At 43.6% G+C, this 24,297-nt stretch overlaps 1 protein-coding gene across 4 annotated transcripts in view; it reads right to left on the minus strand.

Moving 5' to 3' along the window:
• IL13RA2 (interleukin 13 receptor subunit alpha 2) overlaps nucleotides 1-24,297 on the minus strand; it is a 638,692-nt gene that overhangs the window by 305,135 nt on the left and 309,260 nt on the right. For all 4 annotated transcript variants that reach the window (XM_085607852.1, XM_085607854.1, XM_085607855.1 and 1 more), the window contains exons 5-6: nucleotides 18,293-18,413; nucleotides 10,950-11,134 (exon numbers count right to left, since the gene is read on the minus strand). In XM_085607852.1, coding sequence (XP_085463978.1) covers nucleotides 10,950-11,134; nucleotides 18,293-18,413 — 306 coding nt within the window. The remainder of the gene's footprint in view (nucleotides 1-10,949; nucleotides 11,135-18,292; nucleotides 18,414-24,297) is intronic.

A 24,297-nucleotide genomic window follows, 5' to 3' on the forward strand; every position in this document is an offset into this window, starting at 1 on the left:
GACGTCTGAAAAGAAAGAAACAAGACTCAGCTGATGATGAATGTGCACTCTGAAACAAATCACATGGAAAATGAATTTGTGTAATGATTAAGATAAACATCAGATGGGGGGATTGGTCGGTCAGACTGGGCCTCATCTATCTTTCATCTTTCTATCTTTCAATAAAATTTCTTCTTTAATAAATAAATGCTTTTTGGACGATGCTGAACTGTGCAATATTATATTGATAAATGATTTACACGACTTGCTTAAACATCTCATCTCTGTAGAATGTGCTAACTCTAAATTGTATTTCTTCTTTTCCTAAGCTACAAGTTCGCCTCTTATTTAGTTAAGATTCTAGCTGCCACATATTCACAGTGCTGAACACTGACTAATGTATTAAACAATAATGCTTGCATGAAGACGTGAATCAAATGACTTAATTTTGTACGTTGCAACTGGAATGTTTCTGCTTTAGAATAGTTCATTGTTACGCAGTGAATACTGGGTTCTCGTGGGAACTCAGAGGGAATCTAACGCACATGAATGTTTAGCAACTAAGCTGACACTTGTAGATAGCACCTTGCCATCTTCATACATTAACCATGGAAATTAAGGAAGAACTAGCATACTATTGAACAATCCTTCCTCATAGGCTTAAGATGACCTAACATCAGCATGGATTGTTACATGTGTTTTTGTGTTTATAATATATGTGTTCCTAGTTAGATGTAGGAGAGTGCTACCCTGACTAGTCCAGGCTATTCTTCTGTGACCATCTTTATTTTTCCTTAGCAACTTTGCCCTATTCACTGTGAGCTGCTGCTGATGGTGATTTATGTTGCCAACTATTTCGTAGGTGTCTATTTTTCTTCAACGGTTATGGCTAGTGCTGTGACTATTTTCTTATCTTAATTTGAACAGTTGTTACTGAAACTGCTTACTGATGCTGTTAGAGAGAAAAGACTCAGCCGAGTTACTAGAACTACACTTCATGAGGAGTTTGACTTCAATCCGATTCGATTTCAATGCTCCTTTAAATATTGCTCTTTTACAAAAGGATTCGTTATGGGTTCTAGTAGGTTAGGATCCGCAAGAGTAGAAGAGGGACTTAATTTCCTTTATGGAGCAGGCTGCAATTTTCTTGTTATTTCTGTAAACGGATTTATCTGATTGACTAATTTGAATAAAGAGACAAAGAACGATAAACTAAACTCTTATCAATATATAAAGGTTTTCGAACTGATCCACAACTCTCATCATTGACTGAACTAAATAAATACATTAATGATGTTTATTGAGATGTTTTTCAATTTATGCTCCATTCTAAAATAGTGGCAAAGATCCATTTGCATGTACAAGAAAACAGCGCATATTTGGAATCCACTCTTGTACATTTTGGGTTGAACTAATTCAATTAAAACATTTCCGCACCAGCACTGTTGTTTCGTTTAATTTCAGAAACGGAAAGTCAATGTGGTGTCTTTACAATGTCATTCATTTGTATAATGGTAGGAATAGAACTTCAGTATATGAAATGTTCTAGCTAGACTTTAGAATGCGTATTATGTGTTAGTGTGTTATGCTTTGAGTGTAGTTAGATAGAGACTAGCCGCTTACTTGAGAGGTGGTGGTTTAAGTTGGTAGCTAGCTCATTTGATGTCAATTTAGAATAATGTTAATTCATGTTCATCCCTGTGTCTTGTTGTTTCTTTTAGTGAATGCCAAAGACATTACACACACATTCCCACAATGCAAACAAATCTCACCATAATGTCAATATGCATTTAAACATCACTGCAAGACATGACGGTATGCAATGGGTACAACACACCCACTGCATTATGACAATACAAGGATAAAACATTTTTATTACCATCAATTCTTATCCACTCATCGCTGAGTTTCCAATTGAACAGAGGGCACAGTAGGCATTGGTCCTAACATAAAATACATACACACACACACACACACACACATATCTAAAAAGCAAAGATGACACTATGGCCCCAAGAAACCTGAAACCTTGTCCTGCATTCATGTCTTCAGATCACAACCATGATTAACATACCTATGAAGACAGCAAAGCAGGTGCAGGAGGAAACAAAACACAGCACACTGTGTGAAACAGACAGTCTGAGTTTCTGAAGAGGGAGATTGTGGGCAGCCCCACACAGTGGAGATCAAATCTGAACTAAATCCCAACATGATTACTGACACTTCCTCAAGCTATACAACTTCAACACATGAACACTTTGATCACATATATAACATTGATCATGTTGAAAATCAGGATTGGCCTGGAACATATCTGCTGTCCATTAAAAAGACAATAATCCTGAAGAACACATCTGCCACACATGTGCTCCTGACAACCAAATCGAGCACAGAATTGCAACTTAAGCTATAGACAGAAGGGAGCCTAAAATCACAAGCACAAAAGACCTAGTGACTTTCCTCAAATATTACAAATAAATCAGTTCCATGAAAAAGACTTGTGAAAAAGTAGGGCACTTTAAGGAGCAACTAAAACCCCAGCACCAAACAGGGCACTAAGGGCCAACAGCAGTAGAAAACCACTAATGCGTAAACTAACCCAAGAATGGCTCAAGTGGCCTCCCCATGAAGTGAAAGCCAAAGGCATATCACCACAAAAAGCACATGGAGGTAATCGGAATACCTCATTATCAGAGAAGATAATACCAGTAAAGCCTGCTCCTCTAGCAGTGAGTGCATACACATAGGCTAGACATCCCTTGTATTTTGGGAGCTAACAAAATATTAAACTTCCCCAAAATCGTAGCACATGAGATACAGCAACATGTGAAGATGGTCTATCATTCTGGCCAAAAAGAGAACCCTACTAGAAAATCAAATGGACCAATAATTTTACTCACCTGAATCTGCACTCAAATTCATCACTTTGAGAGATGGTCACTGGGACAGTTACACAGAACACCAGCAACATGGCAGGTGTTGCATTCACTGGAGAAGTTATCTGGAAGGAGTGAAAATAGGTTTGTCTTCCATGAAGCCTTTGTCAACAAGTGGTTGCTGATTTGGTTGGTGGGGGGGGTCAGCGGTGGGAAAGCTGTTTATTTGCCTAGGCAGGGATGTTTCTAGGTCAGGTCTTCACCTTTGACTGTCCATGACTACTGCTTCAGAAAAGCTGATGATAGCTAGGTGCCGAAAACTCACACTGCATTTTCCCCATGTTTTGGATGGCCCTGCCTGGAGTTATCACAAGTGCAACCTGCTCTGAAAAACATCACTCTCTACAAAGGCTGTGCCTGAGAATGGCACTTGAAAAGAGATCCAAACCAGACTAGTTCTCAAAGTTGAGACAGTGGATCTCTGTCTGGTATATGTATATACAAGTGGGATCCAAACCACCCACTTTGTTCCAGTTCCAGGTTCATCAGGGCCAAGAAAGGGAGTGCTCTGTAAAGTACTCATAGAACAGCTGTGATACCAAGGCTGTTGTCTGCCTAACGGCCAACCTGCCAGACATGAGGGGACATCACCTGAAGTTTTATTTTCTGCTTTAGGAGCTTAGGGTCTGTCTAGTGCCTAGAAGCAGCCTGCTTGCTAAGAGAGGAAAGCAGTCTGCCCTGCCCTGGGGAGGGTAGACTGTTCAGGGGGAGCAGCACAGCACATGACTGGTGTACAGAATATCCAGAGAAAGAGTACAACCTGAGAGCGTGAAGCCAGATGTGACTCGTGGTATGAGTGAATCTTCCGGTCTCTATAATTCTTATTGAGAACCAAGCTCAAAAGACTGATCAACTTACACACACTGTGTGTCACCCTGGCAGTTGCTCTGGGTGAAGCTTGGGTTCTGATGCCGATGGCATGGAAACCTGCAACACTGCTGAGGGAATGTGAGGAACGCACACCCACTGATCAGCTGCACCATGGGAGCTGCAACTGCTTTCTCTAGAACTTGCCTGCAATCAGCTGATGGAGGACCACAACTGCCAAAAGCACCATGATTACTATGCAAGAGCCAGGGAGGTACATTCGGCCATTTACCCTTTTCTGAAGAGAAGCTGGCCATGCCGAAGATGCAGCTTCTACCCAATTTGCTACTTGACCACTGCAGAATCAACATGTGGAGTACTGATGGCCTTTACCTGTGGATGGAAAGGACAACCTGCAATGCTCTGACTCGAGTGTGTGGACTTGAGACTGTTTCTGCCAGGGATGTGCTGGCCTTTACGGCAATCAGGCAGGGCTGGTCTGACAAATCAGTTTGTGGGCCGTTTCTTTTTGGTTGTGTATGGGCTTTTCTTTTTTGCTCTGTAGGGCCAGTTTTTACTGTTGATTTCTTTGATAATATAACACACACTGCCTGCAGTAGACTCAATCTTGCAAAACACTTATACAGCATATCTTTACTACTTCAAAACTGTTCCAGTTTGCCACCATGTGCCACTTTTTAGCTTTCTAATTTGTTAATGGGGGCCACTTTTCTTTTGGTGCCAGGGCCTATTTTCTGTCCCAGACTGACCCTGGTGTCTGCGGACAACAACAGTTGTAAGAACAAGCAGACTGATTGCGCATTTGAATGTGTGGGGAATGTAATCTGCACCTGTGCTTAATTCATATCTATGCTAAAGACTACTTGGTCTCCCCTCAAATTTTTTGCCTTCATCCTCCTATTTTAAGTATTCATTTTGTTGGCCGTAGGCCTCTGTGCACTTTACCACTGCTAACCAGTGCCAAATTGCTTGTGCTCACTCCCTAAAACATTCTTATAGTGGCATCAACCTGATTGCCATATTTAAGTTACCAAACGTCCCCAGTAAAGTGGTATAATATATACTCAGGACCTGTAAATGAAATGCTGCTAGTAGACCCGCAGCACTTATTGTGTCACCCATTAAGTAGCCCATTGCAGTCTGCATGCAGTTTTGAACTGCTAATTTGACTTGCCACTCTAACTCCCTTGCCAAGCCTTGAACTCCCCTTTCTTTGCATATAAGTCCCGCATTAGGTAGGCTCTAGGTAGCCCATAGGGCAGGGTGGATTGTAATTAAAAGGTTGGACATGTACTTTAAAGTTTTACAAGTCCTGGTGGTGAAAAACTCCTAAATTTGTTTTTCACTAATGTGAAGCCTAACTCTCCCATAGAATAATATTGGATTGCCTTATTACATTTAATAAGTGTTCATTTTTGTTTGGGAACAGGCAAACATTCTAAGTTTAGTGCATGTGAAATTGTAATTTGAAGCCCTCTTTAATGGTAAAGTCAGATTATAAATTACAATTTTGAAAATAGTACTTTTAGAAAGTTTAAAGTATACAAAAAGTGATGGATGGAATGCTTAAGTTAATCTCAACCACTGGTAAATACTCAGGCCACATCTGAATCCATTGGTATTTTGCACACCATGCTACCTCAATTTGGACCCAGCTATACGCAAATCAGTTGTGACCCTGCTCCAATGGGAATAGTCTAGCCTTATTGATTCGATTTAAAATATGTTAAGAGGCATGTGAGCAGTGTATGAGTGCAGGGAAAATGGTGAAAGTGCTCTCTGTGCAGGGTGAGTGGTGATGAATGAAGGTTGATAAGTGTCTGAGTGCAGGGTGAAAGTGCCTCAATGCATGATGATTGGTGACAATTTAAAACATATTAAATATCTGTTTAGCCTATTTACAAAATGTTGCATATGTATATGGATATTTACAGATTTACATGAACAATATTCTTATGTGGAAGTCACATTACGATGGTATACAAATGGAGCAAAAGTGTGCCAAATACTAATAATGTAGCAGTCTCACAAGAGCCGAGACGGGGATGTGTTGAGATTGGTTGTCATTGACGTGGTGCATGGGAGGAAGGAAAAAGGGTGGGGGAGCAAGAATGAGGGACAGAGACAAATTGTAGAGAGCCAGCCATTCACTTGGAAAAAAGCACAGGGCAAGCGCTTTGAAGGCAAAAGCTTAAAAAAAGTCACAGAAAGCAGATTAATACAGTACTTTGGCCCTGGAGACTGATAAGACAAAAACACAAGGAACAGCAGGAAATAGTATGTTGCAACCAATAGAAATAGAGGAAACGTAGGAGGCAAGCACAGGAACCAATGAAAAGCAAGGGGGTGTGTTGTAAGTCCCTTTTAGGATTTATATTAACAATAGATTTCAAAAGCACAGCACAAGCATTGTACAGGTGAAACCAAAAAAGGAGAAGGAAGCAGAGAATCAACTGTACACAATAGTAACAGATAGCAGCCCAGTCTACTCTCTGCAGTGCGTGGACGCTTTTTTGTTCATTTAAAGGCGTCGGGTTGTCAGACAAGCACATGATGGGAAAATTATTAAAAGCAGTCTGTTTTTGCAGGATTTGTTGGCAGAAAGCACTATTGGAATGTGCTAAACAGTAACAGTTGAGAATGCTGGTTTTTACCAGTAACACTATCGGGCAGAGTACAGATGCATTGATTTTGTGCCTGGTACTGATTGCCAATCACCACAGTCAGTGTGGTAGTAGGGAGGAGCAGGGGATGTATTTAGTTATGTGCTCAGCAGGAAAATTTGCAGCAGGTCAGTGGCACCTCCAAGCCAGTAATGCTGACAATTGGTCAGATGAAAGGCATCTCCTTGATACACACAGCTGTTGCAAATCACTGGATTTCCCTATAGCCTCTGGACACCCTTGTTCCATGCAGACCCAACATCCACGCCATACCTAGACCTCACCTTCACTGCCTGTAGCGACCAGCGTGATCACAGGGAAGCCCACCGCGACGACTCACTCCCCCTAAACTGGTTCAGCTGTGGGCAGCAGTCAAGAAGTCAACTTGAGTGTCGAGTCATTTACTTGTGCTGGCCTGTGATGTTCTGAAATTAATTTTGGCTGCTCAGTGCAGGTCTGCACTGTAGTGCAGGCAGCCTGCTGACACTAATCCACTTAGGTCGTGGTACAGAGGCCGGGCCCCCGTCGTAAGTGTCACATTTAGGGATAAACGGGCTGGCAGGTGAACTGAATCAACTTCATTATATTGTAGCTGCTGCCAAACATGGCTTCCTGGAAATCACACGAAACACGCACACACCCAAAAAAGGGCAGAAGCAATGACTGCTGTAACCTTTAATAAGAAAAAGTTCAGTACAAGCACAGATGAAAAAAGTAAGCGTAAGGAGACTGTGCTGTGGCAGTGTTCCTTAGTTTTGACCGGAAGTGAGGTATCGGCTGCCTGAACAACTTACGAGGCAGCAAAGAGCGACGGAGGAGCGATCCAATGGTAAATAGCAGGTAACATTACACTCTGTGTGTTACTTACAGCAGGTCTTGCGGACAGCACATGCGCACCGCCTAGGCAGCTCGACCTAAAAAGGGCATCAATGTTTTGAGCCCAGTTTTTTTCTATCTATGCACACTACAGAAGGAGCAGTAATAGCATTCAATCCTGACTTTTGCACGTATATTTTTTTCACAAGCCTGCCTGGAGACTTGTGCAAGCAAAACAAGGCAAAAGGAGTGATTCTGTTTGCAAACTGTGAAGTTATCCAACATTAAAACTCACAAAAATTGCAGCCAGGCACAATATGAAACATCTACCCAGACCGTTCTTATATGATGAGCACCATGTTTGGAGAAAGGTTCTCTTTACATCACAGTTCATCTTAACAAGAACAACTGGCGGGTAATTGTTTTGCCCTATAAAAGCGATCTTGTGCATTTCCCAGACACTGTGCCAACAATAGTGTTTGTTGTAAATAACTGGTGCCGCCACAACACCATAATTGTAGGATCTACTGTAATACAAATTTGCTAATGTACAAGTAAAAAAAAAACTTGTGTATTACAAACGAAAAGCTTTATTATCTCCTGCTCGAATTTCAAGCGTTCCATAATTATTGCACATCACATGGTCAAGCTCTCCCTCCGCAAAAGAGAAGCGCTTTTGCAAAATGCTTTCAACTAGTGCGATGTGTTTATGTATTCAACCATGGGTTGCCAGTAGATTGGAATATTGAGACTTTTAAACAAATCATTAATCCAATGTGGTGTCCTTTCTGTACTGGATTTAAGTCAAAAAGCAGGTTGTAAACACCTAAAGTAGAACATTGATGGCGTGTGCTGGTTTGTAAATATTCTAAATAAACCACATGAGTGGGAGCACGGTTTTTACCAGTGGTTAGCGGGCTTCTCAATGACAGCAACAACACCATCTTTCCACATGAATGGTCATCCCCCCCGCCCCGAAATTATTAACCTCTTCAGTGCCCCGCCCTTTCCACGCCCTGTGCCGGGCGTTTCATTAGCGGGCGGGGTTCATGACGAGATAGTCTCGTCATGGGCACAGCGCAACCGCGCTCCATGACGAGACTATCTCGTCATGGGCACTGAAGGGGTTAATAGGTAAGTCAGGGATGGATATCTTGCTCTCTAAACATAAAAGTCAGCTTCTCCGTTTACACCCTGGCTTCTTTATTGTGAGGTAACATGGAGGAGATTGCCCCAAAGATAGGAATCTGCAGGACAGTCTCCTGCATGTGACCTCACAAGAATGTTTGTGACAACATGGACAGCAAGTGAAATGTAAACAAACCAGGGGTTATCCGCTCCACATTCCCAAAAACTGACGCAAACAAACGTGGCCAGAGAGCCTGCATGAGAACAACCCGAATATCGCTGACCGTGGAAAAAAAGAATGAAAATGGAAAAACATCCAAGCTGTTAATGCGGATGTCGGAGGGGGTGGGTTTAAACAATTTAGAAACAAGCATTTTGGAAAAGAAGGTTGGTAAAAGCAGACATAAATGTCAAACCGTATATCATCAGGGTAAAATGAGTCAGTTTGGATGCTGGGGCGGAGCCATATTAAAGACCACAGCCATTCCCACAAATAAAGATCCCCACAGCATCGGTGTGGTGTTGTGTAGTTCCATTAATCTGTAGGATCTGCACATTTGTGGACAACAAATTTTGGGTGAGGTGCTTTAACTGATTCCATGCACCCCCAGAGTATATGTTGGCTTAAAGACCAGCTAGTTCACAGTGCCACCATAAGCCCCTCTAACGTAAACAGGGAGCAAATTGGTTTCTTACAACCACTGAACATGACAGGCCTGACCCCTCAGGGATCATGGTAACAGATCTAGAACCTTTTCGCCTAGTCACTCGTGCACTCTTGCTCTCAGAGAAATATACATAGAATACACAATGGGACGTTTTCAATATATTTATTGAACCTATGTTATTCTTGTATAGAATACATGCCCTGCGATAATCAGTAGACAGAAGCAGATGAAAGTGATTACAAGCACTAAAAGAGTAAATAGCAGATACAGTTCCGCCATGGTGGTACGACAGTGTATCTATGAGGGCATATAATACAAGGTAGTAATCAGGAGTAGTTGTACTATGCAATCCCTACTCTGTGTATGTCTAAAGTGTATGTAGGTAAAGAAACTCCTCACGGGATGATCCAACCCCATTACCTTTCAGGAAAGCGAGCTGACCCCCTAATGGAGATGTTAGAAAGCTGCTTAGCGAAGCCTCAGCATGCAGAACCTTTCAATGTCAGCGGACAAGTCGCCTCTGCTAACCCTGTTAAATGCTTCTTTATTTATAACAAAAAGCAGCCTTGTGATGCATATGCCGATTAGCATTGTTATGGATATGCAGATAGCCCTGTCGCCCCATAGAAAAGATGAAACCACATTTGTACATCGTGCGTAAAGCCTTGTACTCAGTGTTCGAGAGATCATGATAATGTTGCACGAAGCCAGAAGTATAAGCAAAGCAGTTTCAGAGAAATGAATCCAACATTGGCACATATGTGAATATGTACAAAAGGTCACAGCAATATTGTTATTGTGCACAAAGAGGACAGTGTTAGAACATGTGCAGTGTTGCTAAATGAGTCTAACTCGGGCACATAACAGTGATCTTGGAAGAGTAACAAGCGAAGCTAGGCACACAGCTGTGAGGGGGACAGCTCACTCTTCTTGCATGCACAATAGCTTTGATATGGCAGCAGTGGGGTCTCTGCAAGTGCTGGCCTCTGCAACAAAAGGGATCTCTAGACTGAGTGCCTGCTTCAGTCTCACAGGTACTGGTGAGTGCACGTTGCTCCGGGGAGGACTAATGAGTGCCGTGCCAGAACTTGAACTGGATTCACAATGTCTCCACAGAGACCACAGCATTTGAACAGCGCTGTAACTTTAAGGCAAGGGTGTAGTTTTTTTATTTTGTTTTCCCGTTGTTGCTTGGGATGCTTAAAAGAAGTTCTACCTAAGCGGATGAACACAGTGCTATGCCAATGGAAAGCTAATAAGAGAAACACACACAGAAGAACAGAAAATAGAACACCTACAACCAATAGAAACGAGGAAAAGTAAAGTGATAAGCACAAGGACCAATAAGAAGTGAAGGTGGGGTATATTTAATACAGTAGATTTCACAAGCACGGCACAACCGCTCTGAAAGCAAAAGCTAAAAACAGCTATCAGAAGTTTCATCCCAAGAATGGGAACCACACAGACCTGAAGATGCCAGATCCCTTTCTGTGTGGTTTCCCTAGATTTCAGGGAGAAAAACATTGATATTTTCTGCCTTTTCTGAGCAGGCGGATCACAGCAGACTTTAAGTGTCAGTAGAATGGCAAGTGGGAATTGAGGATGTTTGGGGAAGCAGGGTTTAGGGTAGGCTTGTGCCTGTGTGGGGTAGCACTGTTATGGCCTGTGTTGCTGCAGTGTCGGCAGGGGACAGGCCTTGTACCTGCCCACAGACTATGCCCCTCTATCATGAAAGAGACGTCTGCTGTTGCCAAGCCCAGAATTATCAGGTCTGGACTTTGTGGACCCAATAATTACCTTTCCAGAAACACTCATAATTTCAGGTAGCAGAAATCTACACAGTTATCGCTTCTGGTGCAATTGTGACACACATAACCAGGGCTATCAAAAAGTATGCTGATTTTTTCTAAGAGTCTATGATTATTACATACCTATATTTTGAAGTTCAATGTTGAAGTATGATGGCTTGTGTGACTTTGATCCATGGTGTCCAGTAAGACACACAAACATGTTAGTGTTCGCTGTTAGTTTCTGATTTTCAAAACTGCATCCCACGTTTATGTCATGAGACTGAAAGTAGTCTCCACACATGACTGCCTCTGGTAAACCTTCGTACCTGTGAAACAAATAGTCATATTAGTTTTGATTGAAAAGACTGTAAAGTTCATTAAAGGTTGCAAATATAGGTGTTTGCTAAACATTTAGGTGCCATACATCCTTAATCAGCACCTCCGCCTGTACTAACTGGTTAACAACTCCACACATCATGATACATCACTGTTAGACCTGGCATCTTTAGCGTGGTTTCCCCTGACTTTTTGCCTCTACCTCCTGTATTTTTGACGCTGTGCTGGATTTCGTTTTTGCTGGTGTAGATGCTTTGGGCACTTTGCCACTGCTGATCAGTGTGAAAGTGCAAGTGCTACCTAGGTAAGTTGTTATATTGATTGGTTATCCATGATTGGTATATTTGTTTAACCTGTTAGCCCCTAGTAAAGTGCACTGAGTGTGCCAGGGCTGGTGAGTCAAATGCTACTAGTGGGCCTGCAGCACTGATTGTGCCACCCACAGGAGTAGCCCTAAAATGGTGTCACAGGCCTGCCACCGCAGTGCCTGGGTGCAGTTGCTAACTGCCATGCTGACCTGACCAGTGTCCACACTGGCCAGGCCTAACCCTTCCCTTTCTGGACACATTGGACACCCCTATGGAAGGCCCTAGGTACGCCCCTGGGCAGGGTGCAGTGTATGTGAAAGGTAAAGCGTGTATTGGTGTAGGTGACATGCTCTGGTAGTGAATTACAGCCATTTTCGTTTTTCACTATTGAAAGGCTATCTTGCCCATAGGCTATAATGGGTAATGCTGAGTATAATGTTAACCTGCATATCTTCCCATAGGAGCAAGATAGAAAATTAAAGTCTGGTATCCCTGAACTCAGAATTTAATAACACATCTTTTAGGAAAAATGTTTTTTAAATCCTGTGTGTGAAAACAGCACTTTTAGAAAGTGGCTGTTTCCTTTTCTGCCCTTTCTGTGTGCCTTGGCCTGTTTGTGAATTGACTGTCTGGTTTGTGAGTGACAGGGACAGGGGTGGCTCCCAGAGGCTGAATGAGTCAACCCAGGGCTGAATAGGGAAATTCCCCTGTAGATGCGTGGGAGGAGTAGCACCTGGGCCTGAAGAAGGCTGGGCCTGCCTTCCACAATGCTGGCTCCATCCCCTGCTGGGCGGCTGACGACCTTGCCCGTCTCTCTCAAAGGAAAGAGGAAACCAAGTAAACAGAGTGCTCCAGGACTGGCCAGAACTGGTTCTGACTAGGCCAAGGCCCCTCTGCCTTCAGAGGACAAAGGATTTTGGGGTATAAGTATTGGGACCCAGACTACAGAAAATTAGATCATCCTGGAATCAAGAAGGAACCTCTGCCAAGGAGAAATCTGGAAGACTGAAGAAGAAGGACTGACCTGCTGTAAGGCTGACCTGCAGTTGCTTTGCTGCCAAGGAGAGGGGAAGGACCTTGCTGTGTGCTGTGTCCCCTGGCTTGAAGGAATCTCCAAGGGCCTGAGTAGAGCTGGCCTCCTGTTAAGAAGTCCCAGGAACAAAAGGACTCCACCCCAGCTTCCCCCTGAACTCTGCTGTGTGAGTTCTGCCCTTCCTAGAGTGCTTGATCCCATTGTGAAGCTCTGGAAGTTGTGCCTGCTGTTGGGAAGCTGACCAAGAGAAAAGAAGTAAAAGATCTGCAACTTTTTCACGCACCGCCGGCTTAGCGAGAACATTTCTGGTGCCGCGAAGATCGTCGCAGCCCCTGTTGCCATTGCAAAATCAACGCCGCCTTCATCTTCGGAGCGCATCGCCCTCGGAGCGGGAAGATTCCCGTTGCTGCAAGTATCGTCGCAGAGCCTGCCGCCGCTGAGTGAGATCGTCTCACCGCTCGTTAGCGGACCGCATTTGTCGCTGCGAACATCGTCGCAGAGCCATGAAAGATCATCGCACCGCTCGTTAGCGGGTCGCATTTTGTCACTGTGAACATCGTCGCAGAGCCAGCGTAGATCGTCGCATCGTGCCTTTGCGAGTCAATTTCTACCGGAGAAGCTACGCCTTGGAATCCATACAAGTATCGCCTCACTCCCCATACTGACCGTGCAGCGGGGTTGTCGCATCGCCTCCCCAGGGTCTCAGGACTGATGCTGTTGCTTGTTTTTCGACGCCTGAGCACCGCTAGGAACTTTTATTGCATCACCAGGTACTGTTGGCTAAAATCGACGCTAATGTGGATTATTTTGCCGCCAAGCTAAGAACTCTTTTGAAACCATATTCTTGAACTGTGTATGTTGGATTTTTGTCGTTTTGGTCTTGTGTAGTTTATGTAAAAGTACTTTATTTATCTACACTGGTATGGAGTCCATTTGTGGTGTTTTCACTGTGTTACTGTGAGTGTTGGTACAAATACTTTACACATTGCTTTTGATAAGCCTGTCTGCTCGTGCCAAGCTACCAAGGGGGTGAGCAGGGGTTGTCTAAAAAGTGTATTCCCCTTACCCTGACTAGGAGTAAGGGTCCCTATTTTGACAGTGGTACCTACCTCTGTCCACTAGAGACCCCCAGATCTAACAATCACCATCTGGGAAAGTGTTGTTGTTCATTAGCCATTTTGGATCTAGCTAAAAATTATTATATATATGTGCAAAGTTGTGTTTGGGGGAAATTGGTCAATACAAATGGCATCATGGCACTAGTACTGAATAAACAGGAGTGAGTAAAGAATTAGACAACTAAGTGAACAATCTAAAAAAAACGGGCATCCAAAACTGTGGATGATTTACATGAGTAGTTTAGCAGCTACACATACTACAATGGATATTATGCAGGAAATACTCAAAAATAACGTAATGCCCGATGTTTGTTATTTCTGGTGTTCTTCCTGCACTGTCTGTATGTGCACTATGCAAATAGCCTGGCGTGTATGTTTAGCAGCTGGAACTTTGTCTTATGACCTGTTCTTTGGTCTCCAGCTGTGATCAGTTATCTACATGAGGACTGATGTAGATTTCTGATTATGTGGCCCATTTGGGTGGGGGAATCTGTTTTGTAGTTCTAGCTCTCTTGTGGTGCTTGTTTTAGTTAAAACATTGTTTGATGGTTTATACTATGAAAGTATAGTGACGATATGTGGTGAGAATTGAAGAACATGTGATTAGAAGCATACTCCTTCAAAGTCTTTGTGATCAGAGGCCCATATTTACACAAAGTGAGATCCTACTTGTTGCACCCTGCCCGTGGCCGGCTTCCTACTGCGGGTGGAACGCGAGCTCCAGAGGGAGCTTTAAGGACCACGGAGGTACCAGCGGGCTACCGCAGGTCCTAAAGAGACTTACCTCAATGCGGGAAGCCCATCAGTGCTTGCTTGGAAGGCAGCCCACTCCTTGAGGACATGTTAGAAGACAGCATTGGGGTCTTCAAGTTTCTCCTCCTTCTTCCTCCCAGAATCCTCTGTAGAGGATTTCTGGGATAGAAAATACTGCCAGTTCCAAAATGGTGCTTTGTTCATTCCTTTCAAAAGGACGTTTCCAATGCAACATGGTGGCATAATTTCCTCTGATGTAATTCCTGTCCTGGACTTATATAAGGAAGGGTTTTCCACTCTCCCCTTGCGTAGCAACACTCCAGTGATCATGTGGTGTGTTGGAGTGCTCCGGTACTTCCATGGCTCCTCTAGGAATCTTTAGGATTGTTCTGTTAGTTCATAATTTGTCTCCAGCTATTCCAGTGCCTCAGTCTCTCCTTGGCTCCTTGTGGAATCTCCAGTCATTTCATGTTGGTTGGGTCCTCATCCTTGTTTCTTGCCTCGAAGTTCTAACTGCGCCCGGAAGTCCAATCAGAGGTTTTTTTCCCTCTGGCTTTTTCCTCCTTGCTGGAGCCAATTCTGGAAGGCATTTTCTGCCGAGACACTTTCCATCTTGGCAGCAACGTGGCTACTGGAAGTAATTGCCCATAACTCTGGGCTTCTGGTCCAACTCACAGCCAAAGACTCTCCATCAGAAATGACAACCCACCCCTCATCAATAGCAATGAATGCAATTTCAGCTAGCTTATCCAAGACATATGGAACACACCAATGGTAACTGTGCATCAGCACACAAGACAGAAACCAAAGCAAAACCAATTAGGTATACCAAGTCACCACTGCCTTGCAACCAACACAGAACCAAAGACCACAAAGGTGATCATGTTTCACTCTCCAATAAAATGCATAATTACCCCTCGTTACACACTGGTGCACTCTACTCAGCCCAAGGGCCATATATTGGCAGCATTGCAGTCTTCAACAGTAGTAGCCAAAGCTAACATGCCATATTACCTTATAAATGACCCAACACCAATTGTAACCAGGTCTGAAAACCCCAGAATTTACCGTTCTTAGGATGCACCCACCAGTACTGTCTAACTACGACTGAATGTTACACTTCTTATAGTATTTGGTAAAGAGACTCGCTGCCCAAGCATTATTTGTAAAGCTACAGTATATAGTAGGAACCATTTGCACACTACGGAAACAAAGTGCCCAATATGTTAAAATAATTGCGGTACTGTACTAATGGGCTAGACTTCAATGTTTATCACACTTCAATATTATCTACACTTAAAAGCAAATAATGTAATGCGCTGCCGCTGATACAGCACAATCCACTCAATTTAGAAACACTGCACTTTCATGCAACATTTGATAATGTACGCTGAACCATGCGCACCGGGGAGATGGTGTAGAATGCCGCCGATAGGTCGATCATAATCAGCACCGCCGATCCACCCTGATCCAGCTTCATGCGAATATGGTCAGTGGCAGCAATAAAGGCAGACTCTATGCTGTGACCGGCGTGGAACCCATTCTGCGAACAGTCTAAGATCTTCAGGGATTCAACGTATTACAACGTATACATTGAGGAGTGTGCACTCCAGACAATCCATAAAGGACAGCTATGTACTTACATACATGCGCTTAGAGACCATGCTAGTGGAAGATATGTTTCATACAAGTCCTTGAAAAATAGCGTACCATTGACAACAAAAGCTATTTTTTCTTTTTAAAAAAATGAAACCTGCATTATTCCCCTTAACAACAGAGATGTTTTAAGGCATGGACAGGGGGCTCCTGATAGAGCCAACTCTGTTCTGCAGAGAGTCTTGCCCTGGTGACCTTGAATAATTCTTAAACAGATTGTTTTAAATACTGTCCTACTTTAATGTGTTTTTAGTGTGGGTGATGTGTGAGTCTATTACAGACATTTTACAGAGAAATGTTTTAATTTCATGCAACATCCATAAAAGTTTCTTTTAGATGACAATAGGACCTCACAGATGAGAAATGGGAGGGTGACACAGAGATTATTCCCAGTAATATTAGTTAGCTGCTGCTGTGGTACAATTTAAAAACACACGTTGCTATCCCAGAATATTAGACACAAACAGATTTAGAAATTGGACCAGTGTGCCTTGCACTGACAAAAGAGGGATGAAAGAGCTGAAATTGAATCATAAATTGAAAGTGGTTCCAAACAGGGGCCCCCAAAATACATTTGGGTTAGGGACCCCAAAATCCTTAAGATGTCCCTGCCCACCAAAGTGGCTTTCTGGACAAAATCCGTACAATAATTTCTTAAGCAGTATTTGATACTCATTTTCATCTGCCATCGTTGAGTAGTATTATCACATCTTGGTGTAAGCCTGTAAGTAAAACTTAGAACTAGAAAATATTGCTCTTTCTTATGGAAATCTAGTTCTTTGGACCTCATTTGGAAAGTGGGTGGTAATGAGACATACACCAGAATTTGGCCAATGCATCTTTGTTCCACGCCTTATTTAGTGATCTTGCTTTTGCAAACACATGCTGGTTTTCTTTAGGGAAAATGAGCAGCAGTTAAAAAAAAATCTTTATTTAAAAGCGGTCACGGACATGGTGGCCTGTTGACCGCAGGAGGCCACCATCTTTGTGATGGCTGCAAGTCCTTGCGGGTTGCAATTTGTGACCTACCTCATTAATAATCATATTGCGACCAACTAGTAATCAGTCTTTTGCAAACTGGCCTATTGGCACATAGGTTGGTTTGCAAAATAGCATACTGGTCGCAAAAATAGTGGTCGCAAACTGCAACCAGTATTTTGCAACCAGTGCTATGTACATCTGGCCCTAAATACTCTATTGTTGTCTCAGCATTTTCCAGAAATATTCAGATTTGTTTTCTTCTGAAGCTTGGTTAAGTGTCTGCAGTAGTGCCAATAGGCTTTCTGTTAATAGAACGATTTAGGAGAATCTTTTTAACATAATAGAACATTGATATTGTGTTTTCTTTTTTTAAATAAAAAAATCCGCGCTTTGGGAGCTTCTCACAAACAAAAATACTGCAGCAAGGCCCACCATAAACTCATGAAATTGCGGACTGGGTGGCTTTGTGTTTTGTTCACTGAAAGTGTTTCCATCCTGAGGTTGCCTAGTTTTTGGTCTGTACATGTTCTTTTTTGCTCCAAAATTGTGTCAGGCAACCTTGATGTACGTTTTTCTCCTGAATACTTATGGGGAAAATGTGTTTTTAGCACACACTTTATGTGAAGTACATTCTATTATTAGAGAAAATGAAGACTAAGTTTTATATGAGTTAGCCCTTGTGATTTTGGGAACATGTGGATCTGTCAATGACAATTTTATAACTGTATTTTATTTTTAATTTTGATGCCTTCATTTTTGTGAGCATCATGAACTAAGTGCAGCATGAGAAATTGGATATAAAACATATGACAAATTAAAATTACAAAGACATTGAAGAACTTACTAAATAAATGATCCCATGAAATTCAATAGAGTATGGACTCATAATTAGTACTGGGTACCTTCATATCTTTCTGCTATATGCTACAGAGTACGAGTGAATAGTGGTTAATCTTTGATTGCACCTTTATCTAAGGTTTTGGCCATATTTCTGAATTACTCCACCTCTGATATGACAATCGCCATTATATACATATGTTGGTGTTTTTAGTGCCACCTCCCTCTTGTTCTCTGTTTTCTCTTTCTCTCTGCTGTTCCTTTTATTCCTCTTTCTCACCCACCTACTAACCCTCTATCTTCTTTTCCTTTTTCTATGGTTTATTTCTTTCATGCATTCACTTTCTCACACATATTGTTTTCTCTCTGTGTGTCCTTTTTATGTAACTCACTCTCCTCCTTTCTTTTTTTTAAGTGATTACCATGGCTTTCATTTGAGAGAATATAGAAACCCATACATACCAATAACTCAAATAATAATTTGTGCCAGAGGGTGGGTTTGAGACTGATATCCATGTGCAGATGAGATGCTCCCAATTGTAAAACGTACAGTGAAAATGCTGAATTTCTGACTCCTGGGCACCTATAGAATTAAAAATGTGTATTATTCCATTAAAATAAAAGTTTCTATTACCAAGGAGGAAAAGAAAAATATTTTAACATTTACAACACTCACAGTTTTTAACATATTTTCCCTTGCAGGATGTGATAGCCATTGCAGTTGCTGTCATATACCATATTTTAATGTTTCAATGTATATTAATTGATGACTTACATATTAGCTACTTATTTTTATGGGTCACAATGTTTAGTAACTAATCACCAAAACCAACCCCATCTTTCTGGAAATGCTTACCAGTTACAGAGAGGCATTAAGAATGCACCTTTTTGTTTGTGAACCCAAAATCACCACAAATGTTACTGACAGCATACTTAAAATGTAAAGGTGTATGGAAAGCAGTGCTTAGTTCGAGCCAGTGGTTGCCGGTGGGGCCACCGTGCTAAATTTTGGGTACCAGTACATATTTTCGGCATCAGAAATTTACTGAGGGCAAATGAGGGAAAGCACACAAAGTGGAAAGACAAAGGAAGAGAAATTCAAAGAAACATCCACAAAGGGAGAAAGTAGAAATCTGCAAGAGTGTGATGAAGGGCCGGAGAGTGTCTGGCAGTGGATTAAAGAGGCTTAAGGCTGATTCAAGTCTGTGCAGCTTTGGTACTCTTTTTCTATTTCTCCTTTTCTTTGTCTCTCTCCCTCGGTCTTTTCCAAGCAGGTGCATTGACTCACAATTTGCCCAAGATCAAACTAAAGTACATTATTTGATTCAAGCCCTGCTGGTCCAGCCTGTGCTAAACCCTTGGTAACATCTAACAATCCCACTCTCACTGAGTACCTAAGCTTCCTAACAACTTTTAAAAAGATGTTTGAGAAGGAATCTCCTGTTGAGGAAGTCATCTGTGACAATCAACAAGGAAGCTCCAATGTGTTGGCCTATATCACTTGGTTTCATCAACTAGCCACAGAGACCACATGGGTAGAGAGAACTTTAATGACTCTTGAAGAGGGCTGAAGAAAGAGCTTAAGGGGGAGCTGGTACATTCTGCTTGCCCCACCTCATGACTGAACTGATGGACTCAGTCCTACTCAGTGAGTGCATCTGCCTGAACACAGAACAGAAAAATCGAAAAACTAGAGCTTTCCCTGTGCTCGGGGAAACACAGGTATTCTCTAGACAGCCAGAAATTGCTCTATAAGAACCTTTGTCAGTTTCCAGCGAGGAACATATGCAGAGAAGAGTAGCCCAAACAGCCTCATTCGCAGAAGAAAGAGAACACTGCAGAGAAAAAGAGCTATGCATGTGTTGCGAATCTTCAGAACATCTAGTCCACTCCTGTCCAATCCATCCTCAAAGGCCCTTGGGAAACATCAAATTTTGTCCTTAGGGAAAGGAAAAATAAATCAAATCCCTTTAGTCAGAATGTCTCGATAGTTTGACTCATCCTTGCCCCTGCTCCTAATTACACCAAGCCAATACTTCCTGAAGGCAGGAGTATTGAATCTTCTGCACTACCAGACTGTGAAGCTAGTGGCCTGTATATGGACAAGAAATGGGCCGGCTGCTGAAAGAAAGAAAGAGTCTCAAAAACTCTGCAAAGAAATCTGCTAAACAAGTTCAGACAGTAGATGGGACTACTTTAGTCTCAGGTCGCATTTAAGGAAATGACTACACTATTACACTTAACTTTTGGCGATCATAAGGAAGTGTTACCCTTAGAACTAAATACCTCTTTGAATTATGCCTTGATTCTAGGCATTCTTTGACTTATTCATCATAATCCTTATGCAAATTGGGTTACTAGGACTATATTGCTGTCCTCTCAAATTTGCCATGAGAACTGTTACTCCATAGGGGATGATTGGTCACCAAGGGTTGTAATCTGGGCTCAACGCATGGAATCTAGCCTAAAAAATGCCCTCCAATCAATATGCCTTCTGTGCATTTGCGAAGAATGTAATATTTGTCCCTGGCTGAGAGTGAAGCGTTGAGCCAGGTTGATTTTTCAATCTACTTTGCCTACTTGAGCCTCAATATTTTTCATGCCAAAGAAATCCAATGAACACCGACCCTGTATTGGTTACAGGGTACTAAACAAGATAACTGTAGAGGATCGATATCCATTTCTTCTCATCAAGGATATCCTAATCTAGAGTCTGTTAGAGGAGCCATGATCTTCACCAAATAAGATCTTCAGGGGCCCTACCACCTTTTACGGATAAAGGCTAGTGACGAATGTAAGACAGCATTTCGAACTCCACTGGGTTAATTTGAATATAGAAAAATACCCTTTGGGCTGTGTAATTATCCTGCAATTTTCCAAAGATTCACGGAGAGTACTTTTTCAGACTTCCTAAATCAATTTGTGGTATCTAGACAATGTAATGCAGGAACAGCCACCAGGCCAGATGGGCACATTTCTTTAGTCAATATGACTTTACCATAACATATATACCTACTTCAAAGAATGTCCTAGCTGATGCCCTATCTTACAGATATCCAGAATCACCGCTTATGGATAATCAAAATAATATTCAATCTCCAAGAATCCAGCCCAGTCTTTCCTTAAATAGGTTAAGAACAACTATGCTGTGGAGTCAGATGAAGAAGAACATCAAAGTAACCTTAACCTTATGGGATAACATTTATTTTGAAAGTGACACAATGTTTTTCCCCACTCAAGAGCTAAAACAGGAAGTCCACCGAATATGCCATGATTCTCCAATGTCTGGACAAGGGAGTCAAGGCTACCTTAGGACGTATACTACGATCTTGATTGTGGCCATCGATCTGGAAGGATACCGAGCAATATGTAATTTCATGTGGCTTATGTGCTCAAAGAAAGTCACATTATTGAAGACCACTAGGCCAACTTCTCCTACCACCTGCACCTCCACAACCATGACATATCATTTCAATTGATTTCATTGTGGTTTTGCCTCTTTCTGAAGGAAATCTAGTAATCATGATAGACTCATTCACCAAAGAATTCAAGAATGTGCCTTTTGCCAAGTTTATGACTCATATTTTCTTAAAAGAAATCTTTCAGCTACATGGACTACCTCAAGACATAATTTCAAATTGAGAGTCACTGTTAGACCTGGCACCTTGGCGTGAGTTTCCCTTCCACTTTTTGATGGTGTGCCTCGACTGTTTTGCTGGTGTTGTCCGCTCAGGGCACTGCGCCACGGCTAATCCGTGCCGCAGTGCAAGTGCTCCCGAAGTAAAGTGTACCTGTAAGTTGATGTCCATGATTGGTTTATTGGATTCACTGTCAGTCCCCAGTAAAGTGCACCAGGGGTGCCAGGGCTTGTGAATGCCAATGCTGCTGGTGGGCTTGCAGCGCTGGTTGCGCCACCCACGGAAGCGGCCTTGTAAAGTGTGTCTAGGGTCTGCCACCGCAGACCCTGTGCGCGGTCCGGGACCGTCGCGCTGACTGCGCAAGTGCCCCCACTTGCCAGTCCCTAAACCTTCCCTTACCTACATATTAGCCACCCCTCTGGTAGGCCCAAGGGCAGGGTGCATTGTAGGCATAAGGTAGGACATGCCCTGATGTGTGTGGCATGTCTTAGTAGTGAATTACAGCCCTTGTCGTTTTTCACTATTGAAGGCTACCTGCTCTCCATAGGCCAGAATGGGCTGCTGGGATCACGCCAACGCTGTGACCCCAGTGGACTCAGAGAGCATGGTAGAGTGTCAAGTTTGGTATGCCTGAACTCAGAATAATAAAATACTTCTTGTAGTCAAGTTTATTTTAATATCCTGGGTTTGTAAATACTACTTTTAGAAAGTTAGTATTTACTGACCTGACCATCTCAGTCCGCCTCTGCTGTGTGTGTGTGTGTTCTGCCTAGCAACAGTAAGGAGCAGGGTTGGGGAATCCCCAGAGACAGGCTGGCTGCCAGGTGGTGGGTAGAGAGATTACACCAGGATGGGTGGGAGGAGTACACCTTGACTCTTGAATAGACCTGTGCTCTGCCACCACAAAGCCGGCGCCACCCCCTGTGGGGCGGCTGATGTCTCTGCCCTGCTGCTGAAAGGAAAGAGCAGAGTCACCATAACAAAGTGCTCCAGAACTGGACTGAGCCAGGCCTAGGCCCCCTGGCGCTAAAGAACAAAAGAATCATGGTATAAAAGTAGGAGCCTGGCTCCTAAGAAATCGGAATCCTGTTTACCACAAAGAACCTCTGCCCGACTAGAAGGAGAAGGAGACGCTGGAGGAGCTGGCCTGCTGCCTGCCTTGCTGAGAAAGGAGAGGAAGAGACTATTGAAAAGACTTTGCTACTTTGTGCTTGAACATTCTCCAAGGGCTTGATCTGAGCTTGCCCCCTGAACTGAACCCCAGGACCAGTGGGTTCTCTGTGCTTCTTGCTCGTCCTCCAACTCGAGCCGTGTGTGCATCCCGCCGGAAAAGAGACTGCGCCCCTCATCGCCCCTCCTAGGGCCGTGACACTCAGGAGCTCGCCTGCCGCAATCCCGTGAGAGCCCCGCTCCGTCCGGAGCCGCTCTCTGTCCCCGGGCCAGGCCGCCTGCACCCCTGTCACCGCCTGCCATTGGAGTGCGTTGAACGCGCTATCACCCCTCCTGCCGGAAGCCGTCCGACGACTGTGATCTACGCCGGGTCATCCAGCTGCACTGACTGTGCCCTGTGACCCCGCTTCGCTATCCCCGGACATCTCAGGCCGCGCCGCCCCCGCTGTGGAGACCCTCCTGCACCGCCGTGCCAAAGGGTCGCGGGCCGCGCCTGCCTACTTGCCCACACCTGCTGATTGAGGACCCAAGAACACTTCCCGAAGTTGAGAGTCGCACCGACCTGTGCCGACTCTCCTAATCACGAAAGAAGTCCAGTATCGGGCTCGGGGCCCGCAACGCCTTATTTCCCCGTTCGCAGGAACCGATCTCTGTGAGTACTGGAGCTACAAGTAAAGAGACTACAAACTATCCATTTGAAACTACGAACCAAGAACATTTGCCTGCTGTATAACCTGGTGGCCTAGCGAAAACGTTATTGGTCTTGTGATAAGTCTGCTGAGATATATATACCTTATTTTTACATAAAGAATCGTATTTTTATATATATCCAAGTCTGGTGTCCGTTTCTGGGGGGATTAATGTATTTACTGTGTGTATGATTGGAAGTGCTTAACCAACAACGCCTGAGGAATCGCCTTGGCTGCTCACGCCACGCACCTAGAGGGTGAGCAAGGGTCATTCAAAAGGGGTTATCCTGCGCCCTGACGTGGAGGAGAGGGTTCCTGCTTGACACAAGGGCAACCTTGCGCCAACCAGAGATCCCCGACTCTAACATTTGTTGGCAGCGGTTGGGATTTCGGATTTGCACTTGTAATTTGCATACAGTGAATTATTAATCACCAGATAGTGAGAGCAGACCAAGTAACGCAGCCACAGGTTTTCATTTTTGGAACTTTGTTGAGACATCTGCCATTACTGCAACCATGCCTGGCTCACACTCCGCTGGAAGAGCACTCTCTGTGATTTCTGGAATAGATGAGGTGGATTGGGAGAGACTGGAAGGCTACACGATAGAGCAATTGAGAGGCTACAGTGTAAAATTCCGAGTCCCCCATGCTGGATTCAAGAGGAGAACCCAGTACGCCAAGGCGCTGAGAGCCTGGAAGGAGTCACGAGACCCACGGAATGCGGGGGACATCGTTCCACCCGACAACCTTGAGGAGCCCAGCAGAGTCCGGTCGCCAGAGGAGCTGGCAGACAGGGCAGCAGACAGGGCGCATGCAATGGAGATGGCAAAGTTGGCAGGACAAATGGAAATGGAAAAGCAGAAGTTGGCCCTGGAGGCACAACAACGCCAAATGGATCATGATATCAGATTGAAGGAGTTGGAGCTGAAGGCGAAAAGTTTGGACACCGCTCCTTCTGGTGGCAGCACTC

This window comes from Triturus cristatus, chromosome 5_2 (genome assembly GCF_964204655.1).
Source record: "Triturus cristatus chromosome 5_2, aTriCri1.1, whole genome shotgun sequence".
NCBI lineage: Eukaryota > Metazoa > Chordata > Amphibia > Caudata > Salamandridae > Triturus > Triturus cristatus.